The sequence below is a fragment of the Folsomia candida genome, unplaced genomic scaffold (genome assembly GCF_002217175.1).
Source record: "Folsomia candida strain VU population unplaced genomic scaffold, ASM221717v1 Fcan01_Sc010, whole genome shotgun sequence".
NCBI lineage: Eukaryota > Metazoa > Arthropoda > Collembola > Entomobryomorpha > Isotomidae > Folsomia > Folsomia candida.
The window spans coordinates 2085859-2110965 of NW_019091202.1; the positions used below are offsets into that span (position 1 = coordinate 2085859).

At 35.4% G+C, this 25107-nt stretch overlaps 4 protein-coding genes across 7 annotated transcripts; 1 reads left to right on the forward strand and 3 right to left on the reverse strand.

Annotated features, from left to right (window-relative positions):
- Positions 1-2942: 2942 nt before the first annotated feature.
- Positions 2943-7246, reverse strand: LOC118436674. The gene is made up of 6 exons (XM_035855190.1): positions 6356-7246; positions 5456-5717; positions 4637-4832; positions 3938-4126; positions 3345-3595; positions 2943-3275 (listed from the first exon to the last, which is right to left on the reverse strand). The coding sequence occupies exons 1-6, from the start codon at positions 6821-6823 to the stop codon at positions 3118-3120; spliced, it is 1524 nt and encodes a 507-aa protein (XP_035711083.1). The 5' UTR covers positions 6824-7246; the 3' UTR covers positions 2943-3117.
- Positions 7247-7937: 691 nt separating this feature from the next.
- Positions 7938-12576, forward strand: LOC110854784. 3 transcript variants are annotated; one of them, XM_035855412.1, is made up of 8 exons: positions 7938-8655; positions 9681-9945; positions 10215-10278; positions 10353-10463; positions 10552-10716; positions 11199-11258; positions 11325-11440; positions 12274-12576. In XM_035855412.1, the coding sequence occupies exons 1-8, from the start codon at positions 8206-8208 to the stop codon at positions 12453-12455; spliced, it is 1413 nt and encodes a 470-aa protein (XP_035711305.1). In that variant the 5' UTR covers positions 7938-8205; the 3' UTR covers positions 12456-12576. The 3 variants fall into 3 exon arrangements, with proteins under 3 accessions (XP_035711305.1, XP_035711304.1, XP_021958921.2); XM_035855411.1 differs by having other exon boundaries at positions 7940-8655; positions 10555-10716; positions 11199-11440; XM_022103229.2 differs by having other exon boundaries at positions 7942-8655; positions 11199-11440.
- LOC118436801 lies at positions 12464-16167 on the reverse strand. Its single transcript, XM_035855413.1, has 3 exons — positions 15788-16167; positions 14658-15355; positions 12464-13453 (listed from the first exon to the last, which is right to left on the reverse strand). The coding sequence occupies exons 1-3, from the start codon at positions 16082-16084 to the stop codon at positions 13003-13005; spliced, it is 1446 nt and encodes a 481-aa protein (XP_035711306.1). The 5' UTR covers positions 16085-16167; the 3' UTR covers positions 12464-13002.
- A 1985-nt stretch (positions 16168-18152) lies between these two features.
- LOC110854565 lies at positions 18153-23767 on the reverse strand. 2 transcript variants are annotated; one of them, XM_022103011.2, is made up of 4 exons: positions 23520-23767; positions 22273-22715; positions 19687-19737; positions 18153-19051 (listed from the first exon to the last, which is right to left on the reverse strand). In XM_022103011.2, exons 2-4 carry the CDS (start codon positions 22679-22681, stop codon positions 18684-18686), a joined length of 828 nt encoding a protein of 275 aa, XP_021958703.1. In that variant the 5' UTR covers positions 22682-22715; positions 23520-23767; the 3' UTR covers positions 18153-18683. The 2 variants fall into 2 exon arrangements, with proteins under 2 accessions (XP_021958703.1, XP_021958704.1); XM_022103012.2 differs by lacking the exon at positions 19687-19737 and having other exon boundaries at positions 23520-23765.
- Positions 23768-25107: the final 1340 nt, after the last annotated feature.

The window sequence follows — 25107 nt, forward strand, 5'->3', positions numbered from 1 at the left end:
CTCAATTCGTGACACCACCAAACCCAGTTATTTTGTGCCTATAATGCAAAATGGGTTTCAGCTCTTTAATATTGCTGGCAAGCCGGAAGAAAGAGAATTTCATAACTATATGTTTGATTTATTCCCTTACATGCATGAGGAAAGAGGGGATTGTTCTTATGCCGTTTGTGCCAGTGCTTCCCTCTTAAAATCTGATCAGCCTATTGAGGTCAACGACATTGTAGCTTTGATACACAAAAACCGGGATAATTTGTTGTGGGGAAAACGCTTGGTCGCACGTCATATAGAAGAAGATGAGCATGGCTATTTTTTTATACAATAAATTTCCTGCATATAATGCGTCAGGTTATTTCGACTACTTGTATTATGTTCGAGAATAAGCGCTTCTGGCACACACTTAGGCTTTTTGGTTGCGACATTGATGGTATCGAGCGCAAGCGTTTCATCATCCAAACTTGCTCCTTTTACTTTACAGATATTGATCAAACAAAATTGCTGGCGAGGAACAGCGTATAATTTTCAACAGCAAAAACCAATGCTTATCACGCTTAAACCATAAGGCCTTTTATCGTGCTCGAAATGGTATCAAACCGAAGCCCATTTCTTCTCCTTTAAAATGCGATCCAAACGAAAATTTTCACCTGAAGCATGAACGTAATAAGCTTGATGCTGACTTTCTTGACTCCTACACAACACGTATAAAACTTGAGTTTGACTCTTTGACCTTGAAATAAACTTGCATTTTTTATTCACGACTGCTGCTTTTTATTGTCGTATTTTTTCGCGATTATTTTATTCTCCGTCATAATTTTTACATTTTATATTGTTCACGATTTTTCGCGATTATTTTATTCTCCGTCATAATTTTTACATTTTATATTGTTCACGATTTTTCGCGATTATTTTATTCTCCGTCATAATTTTTACATTTTATATTGTTGTGAAATAAATGTAAGGTTTCTAGTTTTGTCTAATGTAAAATGTTGTACCATATGGATTTACATGAGAATTTTTAATATTATTATTATTAGCGCCTCACCTAAGGTTACTACTTTTTTAGTATTATATGTATTTCGTCGGACTAACTCTAAAACCACGTAAGTGCATTCCCTTCTTAATTCGAAATCCACCTATGTGCAGTCAGTAGTTAATTCTAAATCCACCTAAGTGCAGTCAATAGTTAATTCTAAATCCACCTAAGTGCACAAGAAAAACGGGGAAAAAGACCTAACTGCAATTCCAAAATTATACAGAGTTTTTATTAATTATGCAAATCATACTATGAGCTGTAATATGAAAGTTTTTGGCAGATGAGGCTAGTGATGCCAAAACGTTCGAAATTTAAAAACCACAGGTTCAGGGGGTGTGGTTCTTGCGCCTATTTTAAACTTAAAAAAGACCTGGCTGGTAACCTATCTTTTTTCAGTCCCATAAGGAAATTCTAACTGGATAAATTAAAAATTCACTCCATCAGGGGGTGTGGTTCTCGGCGCCTAAATTAAGCTTAATGAAGACTAAACCATATAATCTATCTTTTTTCTATCTGAATTAGATGAACGGTTCAGGATATTAAAAACTGTGAAACAAAATCTTTAGGGGGTGTGCCCAGAAGCATGCTATTTAATTTTACGGATGTTTCTAATCCGATTTATACTTTGTCAGTACAATTAAATGCTATGCCATGAATTTATGAAACTTAATTTAGCGGCCAAGAACCACACCCATTGAGGGTGTGGTTTTAAATTTCGAATATTTCATTGGGGTTCTTTTGGTTTTTAAATTTCGAGCGTTTTGGCATCACTAGCCTCATCTGCCAAAAACTTTCATGTTACAGCTCATAGTATGATTTGCATAATTAATAAAAACTCTGTATAATTTTGGAATTGCAGTTAGGTCTTTTTCCCCGTTTTTCTTGTGCACTTAGGTGGATTTAGAATTAACTATTGACTGCACTTAGGTGGATTTAGAATTAACTACTGACTGCACATAGGTGGATTTCGAATTAAGAAGGGAATGCACTTACGTGGTTTTAGAGTTAGTCCGACGATATGTGTATAATATTATGCTATATGGATATGGATATGTGTTATGCTATATGGTTATGGATATGTGTTATGCTATATGGATATGGATATGTGTATAATATTATGCTATATGGATATGTTTAACCAAAAAAAATAAAAAAATAAAAAAAAATTGTATATATGTATGTTATCACGCGGTCTCTGCATAGTACTTGCTCATGAAAACACCACGTGGTCTCTGCATGCCTCATTTTGGTCCATCCACTACCCCTTAGGGGCTATTTTTAGATCATCTTCGTGTTCTAAAAATAGTGGGGTCTGTTTATAGCCTATTAATACTACTTGCATGTTACGAGTCCGTTCTTGACTTTGGTTCATTAATCGCAAATGATGCTCACAATGCGATGGTGTGAAGTGTAACCCTCCGATTTGGTTGAAATTTTGAAATAATGTGATCCTTATCAATACAAACAATGCTTCTTCAGACAGTTTGTGCGATGGTCAGAATGTATTAAAATATTTGAGGTCAAGTTTGAAAAACGGGCGAATTTTACCAGGCGTAGGAAGCAAACTCGACCTCCATTCTCTTGCCGTGCTAAAAATTGCAAATTTTTTCAACTTTAACCTCAAATATTTTGTTAAATTCTGACCAAACTGCTCGAAGAAACGTTGTTTGTCTTGACATGGACCAAATAATTTCCAAATTTCAACCAAATCGGAGGGTTACACTTCACACCATCGCATTGTCAGTGTAGTGATACTGACAAAACCAATTTACCTTCTCGCTGTATTTGCATGCAGATCAGCTTAAATAATATATTTTAAAACAATGTTATGTCAATCAATCATCCGCTAATCAACCTTTCAGATGTTTTACTGCTTATTAATTTTGAACGAACTGTGATACGTACATGTGTGTAATGGGTTAACACATCTTATTACCATCATATTTATTAATGCGTTTTCTTCACTCTATACATACATCAATTTCATACGATTTAGAATTGAGCATTTGACAATTTTTAGAGTTTTTTTCATATTTCAGGCAAAACTTCTGTAAAATTTTATCCACCCGAGGCCGTTAGAAAAACGGTCAACACAACCTTTCCTTACAAGTAATTTTTCTACAAACAATTGTTAATTTTAGAAAGGCAAAAACTATTCGAATCTTGACCAGGTACCATGCACACTTAACATGCTGGAGTATAATCAACGCCACCTTTCCACTTAACACACTCTCAAATAGTAAATCTAGATAGAAAAAACGAAAAAAATAAAATAAATTCAAATTTTACGTCTACATTTACACTAATAATTTACCCGCGCTTTTTGTAAGATTTCCCTTTTCCAGAACGACCACTTGTTTTAGCCCAACTTTCGTCTGTCTGTGGCGGATTAGGACAAAAAATAAGAAAAAGCTGTGACAGATGGCGACATTATTGAGAATTAGTGAAACATAAGTTTCGTCCCGGCCTGGACTGAGGTTAACCATGTCAAGGACCTCGCTAATTAGTGGGAGGCAAAACTGGAAACCAAACAGGACGAGGAGAAGCTTGATGTAGAGGCGAAGTCTGTCAGAGCGGGAAGTACAAAAAGATTTAAACAAAATTAACCACAAATTAAACTACATACAGTATGTAACAAAAGTCTAGCTACAATTTTTTTCCGAAGTTAAAATCTCATTTTCTAAAGAACAGATGCATATTCCAAAATTATTATTATAACATTTGCAAACAATCTATCGTATAACATTGTGGTAAACGTTCGAAAGAATTTAGATAAAATTGTGCAATCCATACATAAATATTTGGATCTCCAAAAACTGCTAATTCGAGTTTTATAAAACAAATCGTAGCTAAATTTACACCCCTCTCTCGTGTTCCATAATTTATGAACAACCCCTAATTTCATACCTACTGCTGCCATCCCGCTTACAGATTACGTTTTCCTGCGCAAATTCTCCCTCCTTTTGCATCACTTTCGACTTCCGGTAGCAGCAAAGGACAAAAAACAGGTTGCAGGCGAAGAGAAGTATGGAACGGGTGTTGTGTAAGATTGTAAATGTCGATTCGTTCCGTTCAAGTCCGTTGCAATCGTACCCCCTGCAGGATAAGAGGGGAACGTCCAGGTATTACGTTATCAAAAATTTTGCCGCTTATCAGGAATTGGATAGGGAAGGGGTGGGTAGGTGGTCTAAAAATTTGTATTTTTTGACAACGTAATACATGCATATATTTATGGACGTCCCGTAATGTTTTTAAATTCTATAACTTCTCCGGAACTTTTGCCGTCATTTAAGAACGTTGATCTCCAAAAAAATTAAGCCAAAAATTAGGAATCACGTGGACCCACCTGTTCCGTTGAATGGCCCCTTAGAAGAAAAATATTTACAGCAAAGTTCACACGTTTCCGCGGGATAAAGCGGGAAAATATTTACTAAAAAGTTAAACCAATATTTTTTCTTCCAATGGGAAATTTAGTGGAACGATACAATTTGATTTCTACTTTTTTGCATGATTTTTCGCTCGAGAATTTCGGTGTATGGATGTATGAAGCTATCCAAGAGGTAGCATTGTTAGGTTTTTGCAACACTACACAGTTTGCATACTCACCATAGCAAAATTTGTAGCATGAATTTCGCACAGGTGAACACGGCTGGCGATAGAAGGGCGAAAGCGAAATATTTGCCAAATTTGGATTTTCCATTTTTCGGGAGTGTGATCCCTCTACCGAACGCTTTCCACAAGTGGAACACCAAAACAGTTAGCCAGACGTGTCGTGAGAGGGAGGTGTAATCGGAAAGTGCGTCTACATTAAAGAACAATGGTAACGCAAGCTATGTATGTTCGGCTCACAATGAAACTTTTTTTCAAGCTAAACCAGGATTGTGTAGCGAGTAATAGCAAAAAACTAAGCCAAAAATTAGGAGTCACGTGACACTCATACACTCTTAGAAATGGGGTTATCATTATAGCCAAAACGTAAACGTAATTGACTCTACCGCCGTGGTTACAAATTTGTCATCGAATGGTTACACACAATTGCCACCGACTAATAAAAAAGTTTCACCGACTAGGTATTAAATGGTCACTGGAGTTAACAAATTTACAATTAGTAGGTGGTAAATTTATAACCACGGCGGTAGAGCCATATGCCGTTACTTTATGGTTATAATCGTAACCCTATTTCTAAGAGTGTACATATTTCCGTAGAAGAATGGCCCCTTTGAAGAAAAATATTAGCGGGCAAAATCACTCGCTCGGCTTGTTGGAGGACGATGCGAGAGAAAATTAACTCAAGAACGTAACTTTGCCGCCAGTATTTTTATTCAAAGGGGCCATTCAACGGAAATGTGTCATGTGATTCCTAATTTTTTACTTCATTTTTAAATATAACTCGCTATAAAATCACGGTCTCGCTATAAATATTACCAATTTTTGCACAATGCTCCAAATACTTGACGTTATATGTGCTATTTCTTGCCCCACTTTTCACTAAAAAGATGAGCTGGATAAGTTTCCCAGTCCTGTAGCCAGCTTCGGAAAGGACGTAGCACAACTGGAGGTGGCCGTGGAGGGAGTGGCGCTCCCACAGAAGGAGATACGTAATTGCGATAATGGTCCCAAAGACGACCTGGACGCTGGAATTGACGACGAGGAGGAGAAAATACAGGTCGCCTCGTTTCGCGATACTCTGTCGGGAAGAAGGCAAAAAATTTATTGAATAGGTTTCCATAAAAATTATTTAATAAATTTTTTGGGAATAATTTGAAATTTTCGGATAATTTTAAGTTATTTCTGGAGGCAAAGAATGCGGAAGCGAGAATTTTGATTTTTTTTAAAGTAATTCACTCATCATTATTTCGTTGGAGGGACCGTCCATAAATTACGTAATGGAAAAATCGCGATTTTCTGTAATATGTGGAACATTTATATCATTGAAACCATAGACCCGGCTGACGTAATTTATGAACGGCTCCTAACCTGGGAATTATCAAAAATTATCATTCCTTCATATTATCTATGTAAGGCTAAATAGGTAATTATCGTGGTTTCGTGAAGCGAGATCGCATTGTGAGTAATGAAGGAACGTTCATATATTACGTCGTCATTTTAGTGGGTGGTTTAGGTCTTCCTATCTTCCCCATGTTAAAATTCATTATCTCTTCATGTTACCGCTGGGTGGACAAAATCAATAATTTTTGATAACGTAATCTATGGATGGCCCAATTATTTAGCTTGATAATGAAATATCCCATAGTTTCCAAACTGACTTTGCAAATTGTGATAATCACTGCGAACTTCCAGTGTTCATGATTTACTGATTCTTACCCGATAATATTTGAATGTCCCGTTTTCCCTCAATTTTGGATTGTTGTACAGTAAAGGAAAAAATTCCGGGTACAACTCGTCCATTTTTACCGAAAAGATGCCCTCTTCCTTCGAATTATTTATGCACTGGAGGTAAAAAACAATTGCACTCAGGGGCATAACGTCGTAAAATGTCGCGTTGTACACGAGATAAGGGATGAGTTCGTTGAAATTTGAAAAATTCGCGTGATTTCCCGTCTTGTTAAAGAATTTCGTAAGTCTTCCGTAAACCCGCAAAAATTCGGGGTAGTCCAAATTTTCCCCGGTCTGGTTACTTTTCTCGGTTTCAGACTGCACAAAAGAGTTCAAATCGCATCTAGGCACGATTGGAGTGTTGTTATCCGTGTCGAAAATCCAGAATGGAATGGATAAAATGAGTAATGAGGAAGCGAAGATTGACACTAAAATTAAGGGTTTTTTAACTTTCATCGTTTTTTAGTGTGTAAATAAATACTTCTGTTACAAATATTTGGTTGGAATTGACTAATTTCCTCGTAAATGGTGGCTGGTACTGGTATTTAAGAGGCTAATTATTAATTACGTAATTATGCAGTAAAATTAAAATAAGTAACATTTACTCAACGTTGAGTAAAAAAAGAGGGAGACACAACCAAATGATGCAACTTATTCACAAATTTTGAACAAGTTTATAAAAATTTTGCACAAAATAAATTAAATATTTGACATCTTCTTCTTTACGTAATCTTTACTTCAATGTGTAAATATGTAAAATACTTAGGTGCTTATTTGGACGATTTTAAAAACCTGGAAGAACTTGGGTAAAGTTAAATATTAATATAAAACGTTGAACTGACCGAGCAGAATTAATTTGCATTGAACATATATAAAAAATTGACACGTTTGTACTCGAGTTGAGACCGAGGTTGTTTAACCTTTTGCGTAATTAATCAAATTATGTTTATTATTTATGTCCACACTGGGTGCAGAGATAGGGAGAATTTAAAACAGTGTGGAGAGAACGTGAAGAAACCTTATATGCAAATATGTACCTTGGGATTGGCCATTTTCTGCGAATGTGCTCATATTAGTGATGATTAGAGGTCGGACATGTATTCAATATTGGCAAATAAATACGAAAAAAATTGACGAAGAAATCCTTGCATTTTTAAAGTAATGATCTGGTTTTTACTGATCCATGACCAAAAAATTTTGAATTTACACCTATGAAGTAATTACGAAATGTTTTTCCAAAAATAAGTAAAGGATTTATGTATTTCTTAAATAATACGGGACTTATCTTCATATGTCCGAAAACCTAGAAATATTAACACTCATAACTATATTTACAAACAGAATTTTTGTCATGTATAAAACCCAGCCAAGAAAAATTTGACGGCCCATCAGCCTCAAATAATAAAATGAATATATAACCGCTCTCTGCTGATTATGTATGACCAGCTTAAAGTTACCCCGATGCAAATAATTATTAACACATGAACGTTATAACTTCTTTGTAAATCCTAGTCTGAGTAATGAATTCATGCGGTAATGAAAATTTACCACGCAGAAACAAACTTACTTATTCCAAACCGGTAGGAATTTATTACCAAATCAATACCAGTACCGAGTATACAGGGTGGTTTAAATGTCATACTACCATGGAAAATTTTTCCATGGGAAAAATTGGTAAATTTCCATTACCTACCGAAATTATGTCTTTGAAATTCAATATTTTAAGAATTTTTTCATCAGTGTTCCGTGAGTTTTGATAAAAATCTCAATCCCAAATCGTGTAACTAACGGAAATTTAGAGGTTTTTAAACAGTGTAGAAGGTCGATTTTGCTAAATCATGTCGCCACAAATAATATTTTTTGCAGTTGTGACCATATCATCGTATTTTTTGGCTAGTGTAATATTTGTGGTGCCCATGGTGTCCATAAATTTCTGGAAATTGCCCGAAATAAATTACTCGTGCGACTGGAACGAGAGGATGGAAGAATATCTAAAAACTAGAAGTCCCACCGTCGCCGAGGTTATGGTTTATTGGGCGAATGAAACAGGATATTTTGAATCAAGAAATCTCAAATTTTCAAAAAATTACACTTTGGACTACAACGATTTGATGAATTATTGGGATTCGTTACCAAATATTGAGGTGGATGGAGTTCCCGAGGTTATTTTTGGGTTAAAGGTGGGATGCGTTAGTAACAAGTCAGCACCAAGGTTTTTTTCTGAAAGTCTTCTGAAGTTTCCGAGAATGCGGGGCTCGTTAGTGGAATCCTTCTTAACAAGTGGATTTGTAAGGATTTTAATGTATTTAGAAGTAAATAGATAACTCATCGCTATAGAATTGAATAGTCAAAACTATTTAGATCGTCTTTAATAATTTTTGACTCTGGGAATTCATTTCAAAATTCTGAACGACTTGGAAATTTGATAATTACATAATTATTCCATATAAGAATGGCGGGGTTTAAATAATTATGTTTAAAAGAGTTCTAATGTTTCTGAAGGCTTCCACACTTGAGATTTCCTCCTTCAAAAGTTTCAAAATCTGGAATGGATATTTTTTAACACTTTTTAAGATTTTTTAAAATAAGTTCCCAGACTGGAGGGATTTTGACCATGAGTAATCGAGTCCAAAATAAATATGTTAGACTTGCAATAAATTTTTAAAACGACAAACTAACAATGGAGAGGTGTCAGGTGGTTATCGCCAATGTGGACCGGACTAATTTTAAATTGTTCAGGCCCAGAAATAAGCCCACCCGTATTTCTTCGTTTTCCTGAATGGGCATATTTACGCCCGTGGCGGAATTTTCAAAAAAAATTTCAGCCAAAATCCTGATTTTTAAAAACGCTGTAACTTTTCGAATTTTAGCCCGATTTCAAAAATTGAATACAATTTGTGTTCAGAATTACTTCCCTGAAAATATAAAATTTCATTTTCAAAATTTTTTTTAATTTAATATTTTCATGCCATTTCTGAGCTTTTAGAAATGAAAAAAAAACGATAATTTTTTTAAAATTAAAAAATTTTTGAAAATGAAATTTTATATTTTCAGGGAAGTAATTCTGAACCCAAATTGTATTCAATTTTTGAAATCGGGCTAAAATTCGAAAAGTTACAGCGTTTTTAAAAATCAGGATTTTGGCTGAAATTTTTTTTGAAAATTCCGCCACGGGCGTAAACATGCCCATTCAGGAAAACGAAAAAATACGGGTCCACTTATTTTTTAGCGTCAACAATTTAAAATTAGTCCGGTGGTTATCGGCGATAACCACCTCACACCTCCTCATTGTAAGTTTTTTTTAAATTTCCAGACGAGCTTATGGCCTACACAGTTACAAAATTTTAGCTTCTGCTTGACCCAGTCGGTTTACTTGATTTGTTCATTGGCGGGATTCATCTGTCTGTGTGTCACGTGCGGGGGGATTGATACCGAAATATTTTTTCTGTTAAATTTCGTCGGATTGGAGATGCTCTTAATTTGCGGGGGAATTATTCAATTGATGAATATTGAGCAGGATATTTTTTCCTATGTGATTTATTTCGATAAGAACTATTTACAATATTGTCCCGCTTTAGGTAATGTGAAATGGTTTTGTGTCGATTTGCATAATGGTGTTTTGCATAACGGTCATATTGCATAAACCTTATGGAATAAGCCCAAAGTTAGAAGATTATGTAAATACTAAATGCAAAAACAGGCGAAATTGCTGTTTTGCATAATTTGAAATTATATTTACAAGTTCCCTTTATGCAGTATTGGTGTTATGCTAAAAATAAATTATGCAAGTCAACACCTTATTGCGAATCATTTTCTAGAAATTTGTCATGTTTTTGTTTATGAATAGATGCATTTTACACATTTGTCCCAACATCACAAGCTTTGCTGGTATCAGTGTTAATTTTGAATAGGTTAATTGATTTAAAATTAAAGCATAATTTAGAACTAATTTATTTAATTCGAAATTTGTTAATAATATTTCCAGGAAACGTATCGTGGAGAGTTCGAAACTTCAAATATCATTGTATTCGATAATATGCATCATTTTTCCGGCAGGGTATCTCAGTTTTTGCTATTTTTTGTCAGCAGATTTTCGGTAATTGTGGAAATATACAAATCCAATTTTTTTAGAGAGTTAAAATAAACCAGTTATGCAAATTGATTTTTTTAACTTATGTATTTAGAAGTTACCAATGCAAACCCAGTCTCGATTTTGATGACTACCCGCCATTTTGGGAGGCGTGGGTCTCACTTATCCATAAAAACGGAGTTCTACTCATATTGATCGGGGTTAATTTACTGATCGGTTTTTCCAGTGGGTTCGACTTCCAGAATGGGGTTGAAAATGGGTAAATTTTCAAATATACTCTCCACCTAGGCAAGTTTGAACTTTCACAAAAATTGAGAATTCTGAAAAAACTTAACTGTGAGTTTCAGAAGAATTTTGCTTATACTAAGGGGGAAATGAGAGATTGACAGTGTTGTAGTTTCTTAGAATTATCAATTTCTGTAAAAGTTCAAACTTTCTTAGATGTTTGAGATTACACTCTTTTTAAGAAATCTGATATTAAAATAATACCAAGCGGTATTTATATATGTTTGAAGTTATCAAAGTGAAAGAGATAAATATTTAAATACCATGTGATGATAGCTTTGGTATTAAAGCTTTGCCACGTTTGTACCAAATTTTTACGGACGCGTAGACATAATTTTAATACCAAGTGGTAATAAATAATTTTAATACGGGGAGATCAATATCTGCATGACTGAACATGATTTTTAACAGTGTATGAATATGAAAATTACATACATATGTCTCCTAAATTTTTAGGGTGCGTCGTTGGTCGGTGCAGTTTAAACTGTTGCTCCTCGTGTATGGGATTTCCGCATGGTTACAAATCCTCGAAATTTTGCTTTACTTGGTGGTCGATAAGTACAGCGCGATCGTAATTTGCAGGATATGCAATTTTAAAAGTGGTTTCATTTTATTCCTTCTCGTGAGAGCAGATCGGACTAAAGATGGTGCTCCGAAGACGATACAGTGCTATCAGGAACGATTGGTGGAATTGACAGGTATGTACATAAATTAGTGGGGTTCTTACCATTAGCTCGAGCCAGGGGTAGTGGTATCAATGGTCCGGTTCGGTCTGGTTCTTGGAACCGAACCGGTAAGGAACCGGAACCGAACCGGTAAGGAACCGGAACCGAACCGGTAAGGAACCGGAACCGAACCGGTAAGGAACCGGAACCGAACCGGTAAGGAACCGGAACCGAACCGGTAAGGAACCGGAACCGAACCGGTAAGGAACCGGAACCGAACCGGTAAGGAACCGGAACCGAACCGGTAAGGAACCGGAACCGGAACCGAACCGGCTGTGTCGGCCTAACCAGCAGTGTTATGATAAAATGGAATAGCTGCATTAAAAACAATATTAGATACATGGGGCAACCATGGACATATAACTTATAACTTAAAATTATGACGTATAACTTAACTTATAATTATAAATATACGTCTCCTTAGGGCGTTTCTATGACTTATAACTTATAAAATAAGTTATACGTCATAATTTTAAGTTATCAGTTATATGTCCATGGCTGCCCCATGTATGTATTACCTGACGTATTTGTGCTGAGTAGTGTTTATCTTATGTATTGCAAGTTTATAAACAAGTCCGCAAGCTGTGTTAAAAAGTTCGGTCCACCCGGTTCAGTTTCTAGAACCGGAACCGAACCGAACCGGTAATAAAAGTTCGGTTCGGTTCCAGTTCGGTTCCCCGTATAGAAGTACCGGTTCCGGTTCGATTTCGTCATAACCGAGAACCGTTGAGACCACTAGCCAGGGGTTAGGGAACATCCATAAATTATATCTTTAATTTAATTTATTTTTAAAAAACACTTTTAAGGTGAATTTAAAACCCGAATTTCTTCGAAAGGATCCACCTTCTCGCTGCATATGCAGATTAGCTGGAATATTTTGAAACTTTTATTCGCCATACTTCTCAGGCTGATGGGCAAGTGCGGTGGAAATAAAAATAAAGAAATTGAAGACGGGACAACATATCAAGGAGAAAGTACATCTCTGTAAATAAGGAGAATTTTTACCAAAAATATGTGTTTATTGAATTACGTCTTGATTGTAACTTAATAAATGTGGACATAGAATTAGCGTCCCTTGGGGGCCTTATTATTATGTTAATTGAATTTAAGTCGCCGATGAATTTATAGAGGGTTATTGACTTGATAATAATTATTTTAATTGATAATGGTAGTTAAATTGGCATTGCTAGAGAGCTGTATAAAATTCAAGCATATTTAACTTATGTAGGATTCGATAAGCTATTGCCAAAATAGTCAAAATCAACACATTTTTAGTCATTTCTGTTAATTAATTTTACAAATCTGGCCACAAATTGGAAGAACAGGTCGTTGCCATTTTTTTAAACATGCTTTGAATATTTTTTAATGCATTTTAATGCATTTTTTTGCTCAAAACAGACCGAACCAATTATACCTATTGATATCAGCGATGAAATATTTTTATGAAAAACTTGAAACATGTTACATGGATATAGTTCCTTAAATTTTTACAAATGTTTTTATTGAAAAAATTTAACTTTTTCTCATTTGTAGACTCATTCCCTGTGTACACGCGCTTCTCCAATTTGCTTAATCTCGCTGATAACGCCATTAATTACTCTTTCTAATTCACCTGTGTCAGGAAAGATGGCCTTATCAGCGGTTATTGCAATCCCCATTTTTCCATTGTAGCTAATATTCACCATTGCGATTAAGCATGATCTCTGCGCCACACCAGTAATTGGCGCGGCACGCTCCACCGGATTTCCAAACAACTCGTACCGATTATCCTTAAAAGTTGCAAAGTTTGAATGAACCAGAGTTCCAAAGCTCGGAATTCTTAACTCTGTTTGTAACGTGCCGCTAATTAGTGCGATTGATCTGTAAAATGCGGTCATGCCTAGGAGATAAGTGGAGTTCGAAATGTGATGAAATTGGTCCGAAATGTTAACCAATCTTTGTTCCAGGTTCCTCTCCGACACCGGCATTCTCAGGGGGGCTCCGGTTCTAAAACAAATGATAATAATAAGTGTTACTTCATAAGTGCAATTGTAATTTGCTAAATTATAAATTTCTTGGAGAAACAATAAGAGATTTCAACAGTAACAATTGCAATAATTTGATTAATTATCAAGAACTTATTATTGGTATTTTATAATTAGACCTTTTTTGTGTTAGCGACACATACAAAAGGTGTAATATTATTGCAGAGACTATAGCATTTTTCAAATTTCTATCTCCCGAATTAATTTGAAACTCCGGAGGGAGGCAACATGAAAAATGTTCGGAAAACTATTCCAAAATAAAATATGCAAATTTTGGTCAAATTCGTGATCCATATTCATTGGGACGCAAATTTGAAAAACACTAACAATGGAGGCGCAAACCATGTTCAGCGGAGATAATTTTTTGACCATGTTAATTTGGAAGAGCAAGTCTTTAGAAACAACATTTGGCTTGCCACTTGCGCAGATGCGCAAAATTCGGCACGTTATAGGCGCCGCAAGTCCGCAAAAACGCATGATTTTTCATGCACGGTCGTACGCGAGCTCAGCTTTTTGCCGTCTCTGTCGCTCACTCTCTCGCTCCGACGCGAGGGCATTGACCCGCAACCCTTCATCCGAATTTTTCATCAATAATTCCGAATTGTTATATCTTTAACTATAAATTTTGGAATTAACTTCCCCCAATTTCGTAATGTTATAAAAGAATTTTCTCTTAATAGAAAGCATCAACACTCTCTCAGTTGTCAAATAATTTGTATACCTTGTTCAGAAACTTTTGACTGTGAAGATACAGACCCGATGCAAAGCAGAGGAATAACAAACTGCAGAAATTCTTGTCCAAAAATCTTATAAAATTACGAAGTTACAGGTGAATTAATTCCAAAATTTATAGTTAAAAATATAACAATTCGGAATTATTGGTGAAAAATGGGGATGAGGAAGGATTCAATATCCTCTCGTCGGAGCGAGAGAGTGAGCGACAGAGACGGCAAAAAGCTGAGCTCGCGTACGACCGTGCATGAAAAATCATGCGTTTTTGCGAACTTGCGGCGCCTATAACGTGCCGAATTTTGCGCATCTGCTCAAGTGCCAAGCCAAATGTTGTTTCTAAAGACTTGCTCTTCCAAACTAACATGGTCAAAACATTATCTGGGCTGAACATGGTTTGCGCCTCCATTGTAAGTTTTCTTAATATTTGTCCTCACAAATTATTCGTCAAGGACGTTCCCTGGTGGCCTAAAACACTAGGCAGAATATAAATCGATGTCGCATCTTGCCCCAAATTTGCTCCTCTTTCCATCAAAATTCTCCGCACCGCGCCGGTCACACCGAAAAACATGGCCGACGTGATATTTGTCCGAGCAGCGCGGGAAATCCGCTTAAGGTCTGCCATATCTAGGGCGACAAGATTTTGACACCGGACCATTTCTCCAGTCCCCCGGTGAATTGTTAATGGATTCGAGTCAATGCCTTTCAGCATAGTGAATATTGTTTCCGTCGGAGTTATGAATATCAATTCGAAGATTTTCCAAATATCCCATTTCGAATTTTTAGGGGTTCCTCCATTTTTTATAATCCTCTCCTCTCCGGAACCATTCTTGTCGAAAAGATCGTTCCACAATGAAAGCAATGCCAAACCGTCGGCAACTGTGTGATGAATTCGCAGAACTAGTGCAGATTTTGTGGCATATTTAGTGTTTGAATAATTTGGCAAGGATATGCACTCCCATAACGGGGCGCCTTTTGAGAAGGGTTTTTCAGGCAGAGAATCCAAATACTGTTGGATTTTTTCGGGGTTGGATTCCTTATAAATTGTGAGGTGCTGGGATAGTTTGAAATTTGGGGATTTCTTCCAAAATAGGATGGACATCCAAGAGTGGAGCGTGCATGTTAGTTCCGGATGCTCAAAGGAGAATTGTGATAAAATTAATCTATATTATAAGCTGGAAATGTCTGTCGGCAACGGAAGTGTTCCGCAACGGAAGTGAAAGTAAAGAAAGTCAAGTTTAGAATGGCGCGAATTTTAAAATGAAATTAAAAAATAATAATAAAAGTCTGATTACATGTAGTTATCTTTGGATGGTTGTTTAACGGTGGTTATCTACTCCCAGATAAACACCATGAAATATGAGATATGCAAATGTTCAACATATTTGGAATATTCAGAATCTGTTAAATATTAAAACATGATTTTCTATACTTTCCCTTCCTCCGCGGAACATTTGCTTTCACTTCCGTTGTCAACAGACATTTCCAGCCTATAATGTACGCCCGGCTGATGACGGGCTTATACGCTTGTTTAATCATGTTTGAAGTCACTAAATAAATTACGTACAATTTGTACAACCCTTTCCAGCCTGCGAGTTACTTGACTTATTTCGGGTCCGTGCTTCAAATAATTTACGATACTAAGGGTGCAAATAGGTTTTCTGTAAATGTCGTCCCAAGCAAGCCCACTGCTGCAGATGTTGAGGGGGAGATAAATATCTTTTTTGTACGAGGCCAGAAATATGATCAATTTCCGGTATAAAATTAGAGGGAATATTACGAAAAACAAAATCAGTGGAATAATGAAAATCACTATAAATATGGACCCCGCCACTAACAAAAAGTTTCTCAATTGTTCACCCATATAGGGTTAATACGTAGGGTGTATGTACATACGGGAAAAAATCTCAACTAATGTGTACACTCTGAGACGTCGAGAACATCTGTGTGTAAGACGTGGGGAAATCCATGGAGTTAATTTTCTTGAGAATAAATTTACTAATTTAAATTCAGTGAATTTTAATTTAATGCATGTGCACAAGTTGTACATGAGTTCAACTATCCAGGTGCATAGCTACATATATATTTGGTGATGATATTGGTTTTTTTCTGGCCATTACATAATTTTATTGTGGGATGGATTTATCCTTATGCATGACAACTTTAACGAGTGATACTTATAAGATAAACGCTTCTTTTGCGTATTACTAAGGGGAGCTTCACAACCTGTCCATATCAGATTTTAATGTTAATATTAATTTAATTTAATTCCTTATTTTAAGATTAATAATAATAATAATTGTCATCTCATCCCGTTTCATTGCTCTCGTGCCAGCCTGGCTCAATTATTATTTCATTGCCAAAGACTTACCTTAAGGTGGTATAGTATGCGGGTTTTGAGTTTGAATTGTTGCTTCTCAACTTTCCCTTCTTCCATGTATTCAAATAGCGATTTTGAAACCTGATCATCTCCATGAGTTTTTTACAATATGAAGATTTTAATCATAAAGATCAGACCAGCGCAACTTTGTAAACCTAAAAATTATCGATTTTTAGGTCCATTAAAATCTTCATATTGTAAAAAACTCACGGAGATGATCAGGTTTCAAAATCGCCATTTGAATATATGGAAGAAGGGAAAGTTGAGACGCAACAATTCAAACTCAAAACCCGCATACTATACCACCTTAACGTAAAAGGGAATTTACTTTGCTCGTGGTCGAATAAATATGTACTTCATTTGTGTATGTGCAAGGCTGATATGTATGCATAAAGTTATTGGCGAGCGAGTGAGCGAGAGAAAAAGTGGTTTTATAGATTGATGCAGAGCTATGAATATTAATGAACCTTAGATGGTTTGTTTGTCGTAAATAGTACACATGGGTAATAAGTTATTACCCACGTGCAACGTAATGAGGGTATCATATTTTTTTTTAGTTACGCAGAATAGTTCGTTTTTTTAATTAAGTAAAATTGTCATAATTTTTAACTACGCAAAGTTATTACTAAAAAGTGAGTTGAATAAATTGCAAATTTGACTGTTTTTATTTTCCGAAACCCAAATTTTATTAATTGTAAAATCCTCAAAAATTACACGAATAATTACAATAAAATTTTATTAATTATAAAAAATGTTACAAATTACATACAGTTTAATAGGAATTACTGATGTGGACTTTGAATTCCTAAATCAGGGGCAAATTGAGTATTCCTAAGACAAATAAAAATTGATTAGAATGAATTACGTTTTACAAACTTTTGAGAAACCTAAATTACGATAAATTGACCGGACACCGAACCAGGGCTTATGAACTGTTCTGTCTGTCCCTCCGTTTGTGTTGTGATCTGTGATATCTCATAAGATATCCAACTTGGAGGATAAAGATGTAACGCAGTGCAGGAAAAGGGGTCTATGGGGTCAAGCAATTTGACCGATGCCCCGTGACCCCTGGGTCAACTTGTTTGACCCCAACTACATATGTCCGAGTGAATATATTAACTGGTGACAAATTCATACATATTTTGGTAGTACAGGTCGACGCGACAAATTTTCCGTCGAAGCGTTGTAACTTTTCTGAGGAGCGGCAACCCAATTTTTCCGAGATCAGATTTACCGACGGCGACTTCTAATAATTTACATATTTGCATATAATCTGACAGTTGGATTGCGAATCATTAAAAAATTTGCATTTACATATACGAAGAATTCCCTGGTTCGGGCTGTGCGAACCTGAAATGATTTTTTGTCTAATGACTTTACTAGTTAATAATTTGATTATTTTTTAATTTAAACAATTTTAAGGTTTCCGAATTTCTTCGAAAGGATCCACCGTCTCGCTGCATATGCAGATTAGCTGGAATATTTTGAAACTTTTGTTCGCCATCCGGTGGGGTGCACATAAAAATAAAGAAATTGAAGACGGGACAATAAATCAAGGAGAAAGTACATTTCTGTAAATAAAGAACATTTTTTACCAAAAAATAAGTGTTTATTGATTTACATGGCTTGATTTTAACGTAATAAATATGGATGGACATCGAATTAGCGTGCCTCGGGACTTTATCATTATTTTAATTGAATTTAAGTTGACTATGAATTTATAGAGAGCTACGTCCGAATTACAGGGTTGGCTTGATTATTTTTATTTTTAATGATTGTTTAAAACGGCTTGGTAGTGAGCTGTATAAAATACATACATATGTATTTAACTGAGGATTCGATAACTTATTACCAAACTCGCAAAAACTCAACACATTTTTAATCATTTCTTGGCTTTGGGAATTTACATATTTTACAATTCTGGACTAGTAATTTACAGTTCACCGCCATTATGCTGGTGAGTTTTTGGCTCTGCTGTAATTTGTCGTTTAGAATTTTAAAATAAATTCCTAGAGTCGAGAAATGTTTAACAAATTTCGGTGATAATCATCGTCATGTCCTACGTTAATTAATTGTGCAGTAATTATTGTTCCTTTCCCCTCCTCCGTTTCCACTCGAGGTCCTGATAGTCCAAAAATACGATCGGAATCCCGGGAAAGTTGGCGTCCATGACGGACTTCATTTTATAAAGGTCGCACCGCGGTGGGGCAAAAGTGCCCGAATTATTGTCCATGTACATCACCTTGCCCCATTCATTAGCACCGGGGGCGGGTTCTATCCAAAATTCGCCGGCGTAACAGACTTCTGGAAGTGCGCCGGCGTGTAAGGCATGTTTCGAACTCATGTCGACGGAAGTGCCGGCTCCGCAACGGGAAAATCGGAGGGATCTGTCCATCAAGACGTAGGTGTAGATTTTTAAGGTTTCGTCAACCGGTGGGGTGGTGGGGGTACCTGTGAAAAACAAATTATTCATTCACAATTCATCCAATTTAAAATTACGAAAAATAATATTAATTTATTTAAAATTTAAAAATGAATATCGTGGCGATTCACGTCAACTTGGTAAGCTTCGCAAACTAGATTCGGTCTATTTTTTGTAAACTCGTCAATTTTCATTTCTAGCTAAACACCTTTTTCTAAGGCGAGACACCAAACGTAACCATGCACCCAAAAAAAAAATACGTGCATAGTTACGGCGAAGCCATAGTATGCAGTTAAGTGCCCACCTCAAAACAGTCAGACAAGATTGTGAGAGAACCATACGTCGTAGATACATGCGGTTTCGACCAATGGGTAGTAAATGCTTTGTAGTATTGCGCATAGATCTCTGGGCTTAATCGGTTCACACCTTCATGGTGTATTTCTCGTTTTAGTGACTTTTTTTTCTGTATCTCGAAATATTCCGCTGAAAGTGAAAAATCGGCAAAGGAAAATCGAAAGAGCTTAAAAAATTGTTAAGATCATTCTTTAGGGTCATGAAAATTGGATGCAAAATGACCAAGTTATGGAGGTTGAAATTTTTAAAATTCAGTTACATCCATAGCAACTTTAGTAAAGAAATTCTTTATAATATAATTCATACTTACACATATTATGTGTAAATGATGGCCCGATGGTCCAGAGGTTGATAATGGTTTCTAATTAAAGAATATAAAGTAAAATTGTAAAAATTTTCATCTGGAAAGGAAGGACCCGAGGGGGTGGCACATACTAATTTTTCAAACTCATCCAATCATGCCGAAATTTGGTGTGGGGATTCCTAGTTGCAACTAATAGAAACATATGAATTGAGATTAAAAACATTTTTACATATCTGGAGTGACCCTGTGAAGCGACCCATACTGATTTTTCAAATTCATTGAATCGAGCTGAAATTTGGCAGAGAAATTTGTAATGGTTCGTGATGGAACAATTTGAATTAAAATCGGAAAATCGCTAAAATTGCTACTAATGTAAAAATGCGAATTTAGTTTTTATTTTAAAAATATTGATATGCATTTATGATAAAATTTCGTGCAAAAAGTGGGATTGGGTGATAATCCCAACCTTCTCCGGACTCGGGCTATATCAAGTCTGAACTGTAGGTTTTTAATGTCGAGTTAAAAAATTGTTCACTTAAAAACCCCAAAATAAATAAATTAAAAAAAATAAAACTAAGGCGAGAGGCGCTATTACAAACACGAAACAAGCCCTCCCACCAACACCCCCGTCTCGCCGTGGCCCCATTAATATTTTTATATCTGGGGGGTGTAACCACAATTTACGATTAAAACCTTTAACTACTAATGTCAACTGCATTTAGGTAAGTTATATCTATAGGTATATTCTTAAAAACCCCGAAAAATTTATGTAAAATGTTTAATCAAATCGACAGAATACATTTGTATAAAAACATTTTTTTAATGAAAGATTTTTGATTAAAGAAAATCTATACCAGAACCAAGGTCCTAAAGTTTCAAATCCACAGGGGTGGGCAAGATACTTGGTCAAGATACAAGATAAAAGATACAAGATACAAGATAGTATCTTTATCTTGTATCTTCGTCGCCTGATCAGAGAAGTATCTTGTATCTTGTATCTTCTATCTTTTAGAAAGTCGAAAGTATCTTGTGTAAGTATCTTATCTAGATATGCATGGCAGAAAAGTATCTTAAGATACTTTTGACAAGATACAAGATACTTTTTCTCAAAATTCCGTCAAATTACGTCAATTTCTTACTAAAGTCAGTCAATTTGACCATGAATTTGTCGTAACCAGAATTTGGTGAATTTTTAGTTTATGTTTTGCCAATTCGTAACAAACTTGTATATATATGCACATATATATATATATGTACATGTGTACTCGTACATACATACTGATACATACGTTGCACATTACATCTACGCTGAACTAATGTATAGATCTTATAGGGTTTAGTTTGAATAAGCAGGGAATATTGTAAAAATAATACCGGCTTCTTAAGAATATACGTATGTTAGGTAGAGTTCTAGTTTTTCGAAATTTAGACCTTTTTCGATGTATAAGCACTGGCAACAAAATTTGTAAAATGATTCTAGAATGATTTTAAATTTTGTACTCACTAGATTTTTTCGGTTAAATGATTAAACATGACTAATTGGGCATGAATACCAAGCTAAAAAAGAAAGTATCTTATCTAGTATAAAAGTATCTTAAGATACATATCTTGTATCTTGACTACTCAATTTTTAGAAAAGTATCTTGTATCTTGTATCTTGTGTACTTAAACAAGATGTATCTTTTATCTTGTATCTTATATCTTGTCTTAGAGAGTATCTTATCTTGTATCTTGTATCTTACGACCAAAGTATCTTGCCCACCCCTGCAAATCCATCGGTATTGTTGAAAAAGTTTGGAATATATATACCCGGACTCTGTTCATCAACAGCCGTACAAAAAAATGAAATATTTACTTCTTAAAACTAGCTTTTAACGTAGACAATCATGTAATTAAATACATTCCAAATCTGCATTCAGAAATTTCGGAATTGAGCTAGCTGCTCTGGTAAACGAGTTGTATGATGCAGGAAAGAATTTCAAAAATAAAATTGTGGTTACACCCCCCATATATAAAAATATTAATGGGGCCACGGCGAGACGGGGGTGTTGGTGGGAGGGCTTGTTTCGTGTTTGTAATAGCGCCTCTCGCCTTAGTTTTATTTTTTTAAATTTATTTATGTGCACTGATTTCGGAAACTCTGCAAAGTTGCGAAGTGCCGATTTTGATTGACGTGAATTATTCACGGTGAATACCCACATTATTCATTACTAATTTTTTTTATTTTGTCGTCTAAATCAACCCATTTTTAACTATCCTTCGCCTCTGGGAATTTATTTTAAAATTCTGGACGACAATTTTATAGCCAGCTAATTGATTAATAGAATAGAGGTTGATTTTTTAAATTAATGATAAGTATTTTGGTTTTGAGGAGTCCCAATATTTCTGAGGGCTTCTTAAACTTGTTATCCCCTCCTTTAAAAGGTGCCAAATCTGGAGATTATATTTCTAAAAAATTGGCAACCTGCCCGAGAAATTCGTCGCCCCGAATTTTAAACTAAATTCCCAGAGCCGGGAAATAGATAAAAATGTGTCGATTTCATGATGAGTTATCAAACCACGTCAAATGAATGAATCTGAACAGCTATTTACCTGCCACGAATTCGTAGCTCGACTTGATCGCGGCGTGCATCGTGGACAAAATTGGGGCCGAAGAATCCGCATATTTTTCCAGCAGGGCGAAAAACGCGGCCGGCGTGCGCTCCAAGAAGCCGTCGACGTTGCCCATGCGCAAATCCCGGGACGAGTAGAGGATGGAATGTTCCGCGGAAATGAGCGACCGGATCGTGCACGCGGACGGGGTGTCCGAATAGATTTTTTGTCCGGGGGGGTAGTCGTGATTCCAGGTGTGTTTTTTCCCCTGGAAGAAGCGGTCAATGTCGAAAAGGCGGAGTTTGAAGTAGTGGAAATTTTGACCGGTGACGAACTGGGTGAGGGTGGGGAGGTGGACGCGGTACGGGATGGGGGTTTCGGGGGCGATGGTGGGGGGAAGGACCCACATTTTGGAGGGGGATGGACGGATGAAGGGAGATGAGCTGAAAATTAGAGGAAAATTGAGTAAGAATAAATATTTGAGTAACATTTTGGAGCTTTTTTATGTTTCTTAATAGTCTGGAAATAATCTGAAAGGTTTTCTGGCCGATTATTTTATATTATTTTTAAGAAACAAATAACCTCTCAGAAATCTTGCCATATTTACATAATATATACATTTTAAATTATAAATATGCATGTACCAAATTTTTATGGACCGGTATAATTTTAATACCAAACGGAGCAACATGACTGACTTAATATACCAGATTTCTAACAATGAATGTTTTACATGCATATACATTTGCATACTTGTGATTAATATTTGGATTTCGCATCATTCGGCTTACTCACGATTCGTGCGTCACGTCAAGACACGTCTTCTATCACATCGCAACTCATGTAGCAGATTTACGAAGATAATAAATTTATAATTTATGTTGTGAGGATATTCGTAAAATTTGACTACGTAAATCTTATAAAGCAAAAACCGAAAATTACATGAATTTAGACAATTTCTCCCGATATTGACGAGTTTGCTAAATAAATTTGCAAAATGAAAACATGCTGCGATAAAAATTCGATAAGTAGTTTTCATACAAAAAATTTCACAACTTTGCAAATTTTAGAAATACAAACTACTCAAATAGTTTTGCTACATACGTTTAATTTTCGAGATACATACGTGAAGATTAACTTGAGCAAGATTAATTCCTGCTTAAATTATATACATGTACGAATTGTTGCCACCGATTTTGACAAAATTTTTAAAAATGTTTGGATTCAAGTAAAAAAAAATACATTACCGGTCTTTTTGTCACGTCACGAACTCCAAAATTATTACGATTCTTGTTTCCAATCCAATCCAATCCACCCACAAGAAAAGTAGTAATTTCTTCCGATAAAACAATAATGAAGAGCCGACTTGCCTAGTAAATGAGGCAGTTTATTACAAAATCTACTACTCTAGTCAGCTGCAAAATAGAAAAAGCCGACTGAGCTGCTTTGCTGCATTAAATCTGCACTTCCTCTACACTCTATAAATGAATGAATGAATGAATGATATACAAGTACGGATGTACGTAGAGAAGTGAAATCACCTGTAACAGTGCTCTACTTTATTAACAGCATGCACACCCATGCATTCTTATATTACATGGGACGGATTGTCATGTTAAAATAAGCAGACAGAAGTTAAACAATATTATTGATAAACAATTCAGTTTACGATATAACCTGCCTTGATAAGAGATTCATGCATATGTAAATACGTATTCGCTTAATTTTACAGCATTGCCAATGCATAGATATATGTAAATATGTATACAAAACTGGGTGGGATATCCTGGCGTCATATGAATATGTAATTTTATCACGAGACATATTATTTATACAAGCATCAATCGTCAATTAAATTTTAATATGTATGCACAACGGGTAGAAGAATGTTGTATTTATGAGTTATGTGCACAGGGCGGATATGTATTTAGGGAAAAATCGCGGAAATATTTAAAGCTTACAAAAAAACACCAAAATACATTTGTAGAAACGAAAAGAAACATCAAAATCAGCATTTTCACAAAATTTTGCAGCTCTTTAAATTTTTTGTTCTGGATTGGATTTGTTGTTGTGCAATTTATTTAAGTAAAACATTTCGTCTCATATTTACAAAATGTAGGTATGTAAATATGAAGCTTGATGTATGTAGTATAATTATGGGTGGGGTGGTGTTCCTGCATGTCATGATGGGTTAATAAGTATGTATGTAAATTCATCAGTGTACACTTAAATATTTATATATGTACGTAGGTGAATTTAATTTAATTGTAGCTTATTTCTTTATTTCAGATCAGGTTTGCGAAGAAGGAGTGAAAACAATTATATAAATTATTGAATTTTGGTTTATTTTTTGGTCAGATCTACTTTTGAGGCCTTGCTCCCTTCATACATACGTGAATTATGTAACTATGTAGATACATACATGTGCAATGTTGTACAGCATGGACTTATGCGCAATGAATAATATCACATTGACACACTGACTTTTACCATGCGGGTTATGATTTGTTTGAAAAAACTGGTTTAAACCTAATTTCAATTTGTTTTAAATTTTTAAATAATTTTTAAATAATTTTTTATAATTACATTTTTAATCTTTAATGGCTCATTCCATTTGTAAGCAACATGTTTGATCGAGCACCAGGAAATACAGGTACTAAACCCTGCTCGCTGGTGGTGGCTGCCTGACCATGTATTTTTCTCGCTTTTGCAAGAGAACACTACACAACTTATTCATAGGCAATGTTGCCGGCCACGTAGGAACACAGAATTATTTACTACTGTCTACAGAAGCAGCCCATGTTAATTTTACCTTTTCGAAAAATCGCCAAAACT

Coding starts and splice junctions, on each gene's coding strand:
- LOC118436801 (XM_035855413.1), bottom strand. CDS start 16,084: ATGGGTGAACAATTGAGAAACTTTTTGTTAGTGGCGGGGTCCATATTT. Junction 15,356..15,787: donor TGGAAAGGGTTGTACAAATT/GTACGTAATTTA, acceptor TTCTCCTTTGAG/CATCCGGAACTAACATGCAC. Junction 13,454..14,657: donor ACGTCCTTGACGAATAATTT/GTGAGGACAAAT, acceptor CATTTGTTTTAG/AACCGGAGCCCCCCTGAGAA.
- LOC110854784 (XM_022103229.2), top strand. CDS start 8,206: ATGTCGCCACAAATAATATTTTTTGCAGTTGTGACCATATCATCGTAT. Junction 8,656..9,680: donor CCTTCTTAACAAGTGGATTT/GTAAGGATTTTA, acceptor TTAAATTTCCAG/ACGAGCTTATGGCCTACACA. Junction 10,279..10,352: donor TCAGTGTTAATTTTGAATAG/GTTAATTGATTT, acceptor TAATATTTCCAG/GAAACGTATCGTGGAGAGTT.
- LOC110854565 (XM_022103011.2), bottom strand. CDS start 22,681: ATGTGGGTCCTTCCCCCCACCATCGCCCCCGAAACCCCCATCCCGTAC. Junction 19,738..22,272: donor GAGCTACGAATTCGTGGCAG/GTAAATAGCTGT, acceptor TTCTTTAATTAG/AAACCATTATCAACCTCTGG. Junction 19,052..19,686: donor ATCATTTACACATAATATGT/GTAAGTATGAAT, acceptor TGTTTTTCACAG/GTACCCCCACCACCCCACCG.
- LOC118436674 (XM_035855190.1), bottom strand. CDS start 6,823: ATGAAAGTTAAAAAACCCTTAATTTTAGTGTCAATCTTCGCTTCCTCA. Junction 4,127..4,636: donor ATGCTACAAATTTTGCTATG/GTGAGTATGCAA, acceptor CTTATCCTGCAG/GGGGTACGATTGCAACGGAC. Junction 3,596..3,937: donor AAGCGGGATGGCAGCAGTAG/GTATGAAATTAG, acceptor CCGCTCTGACAG/ACTTCGCCTCTACATCAAGC.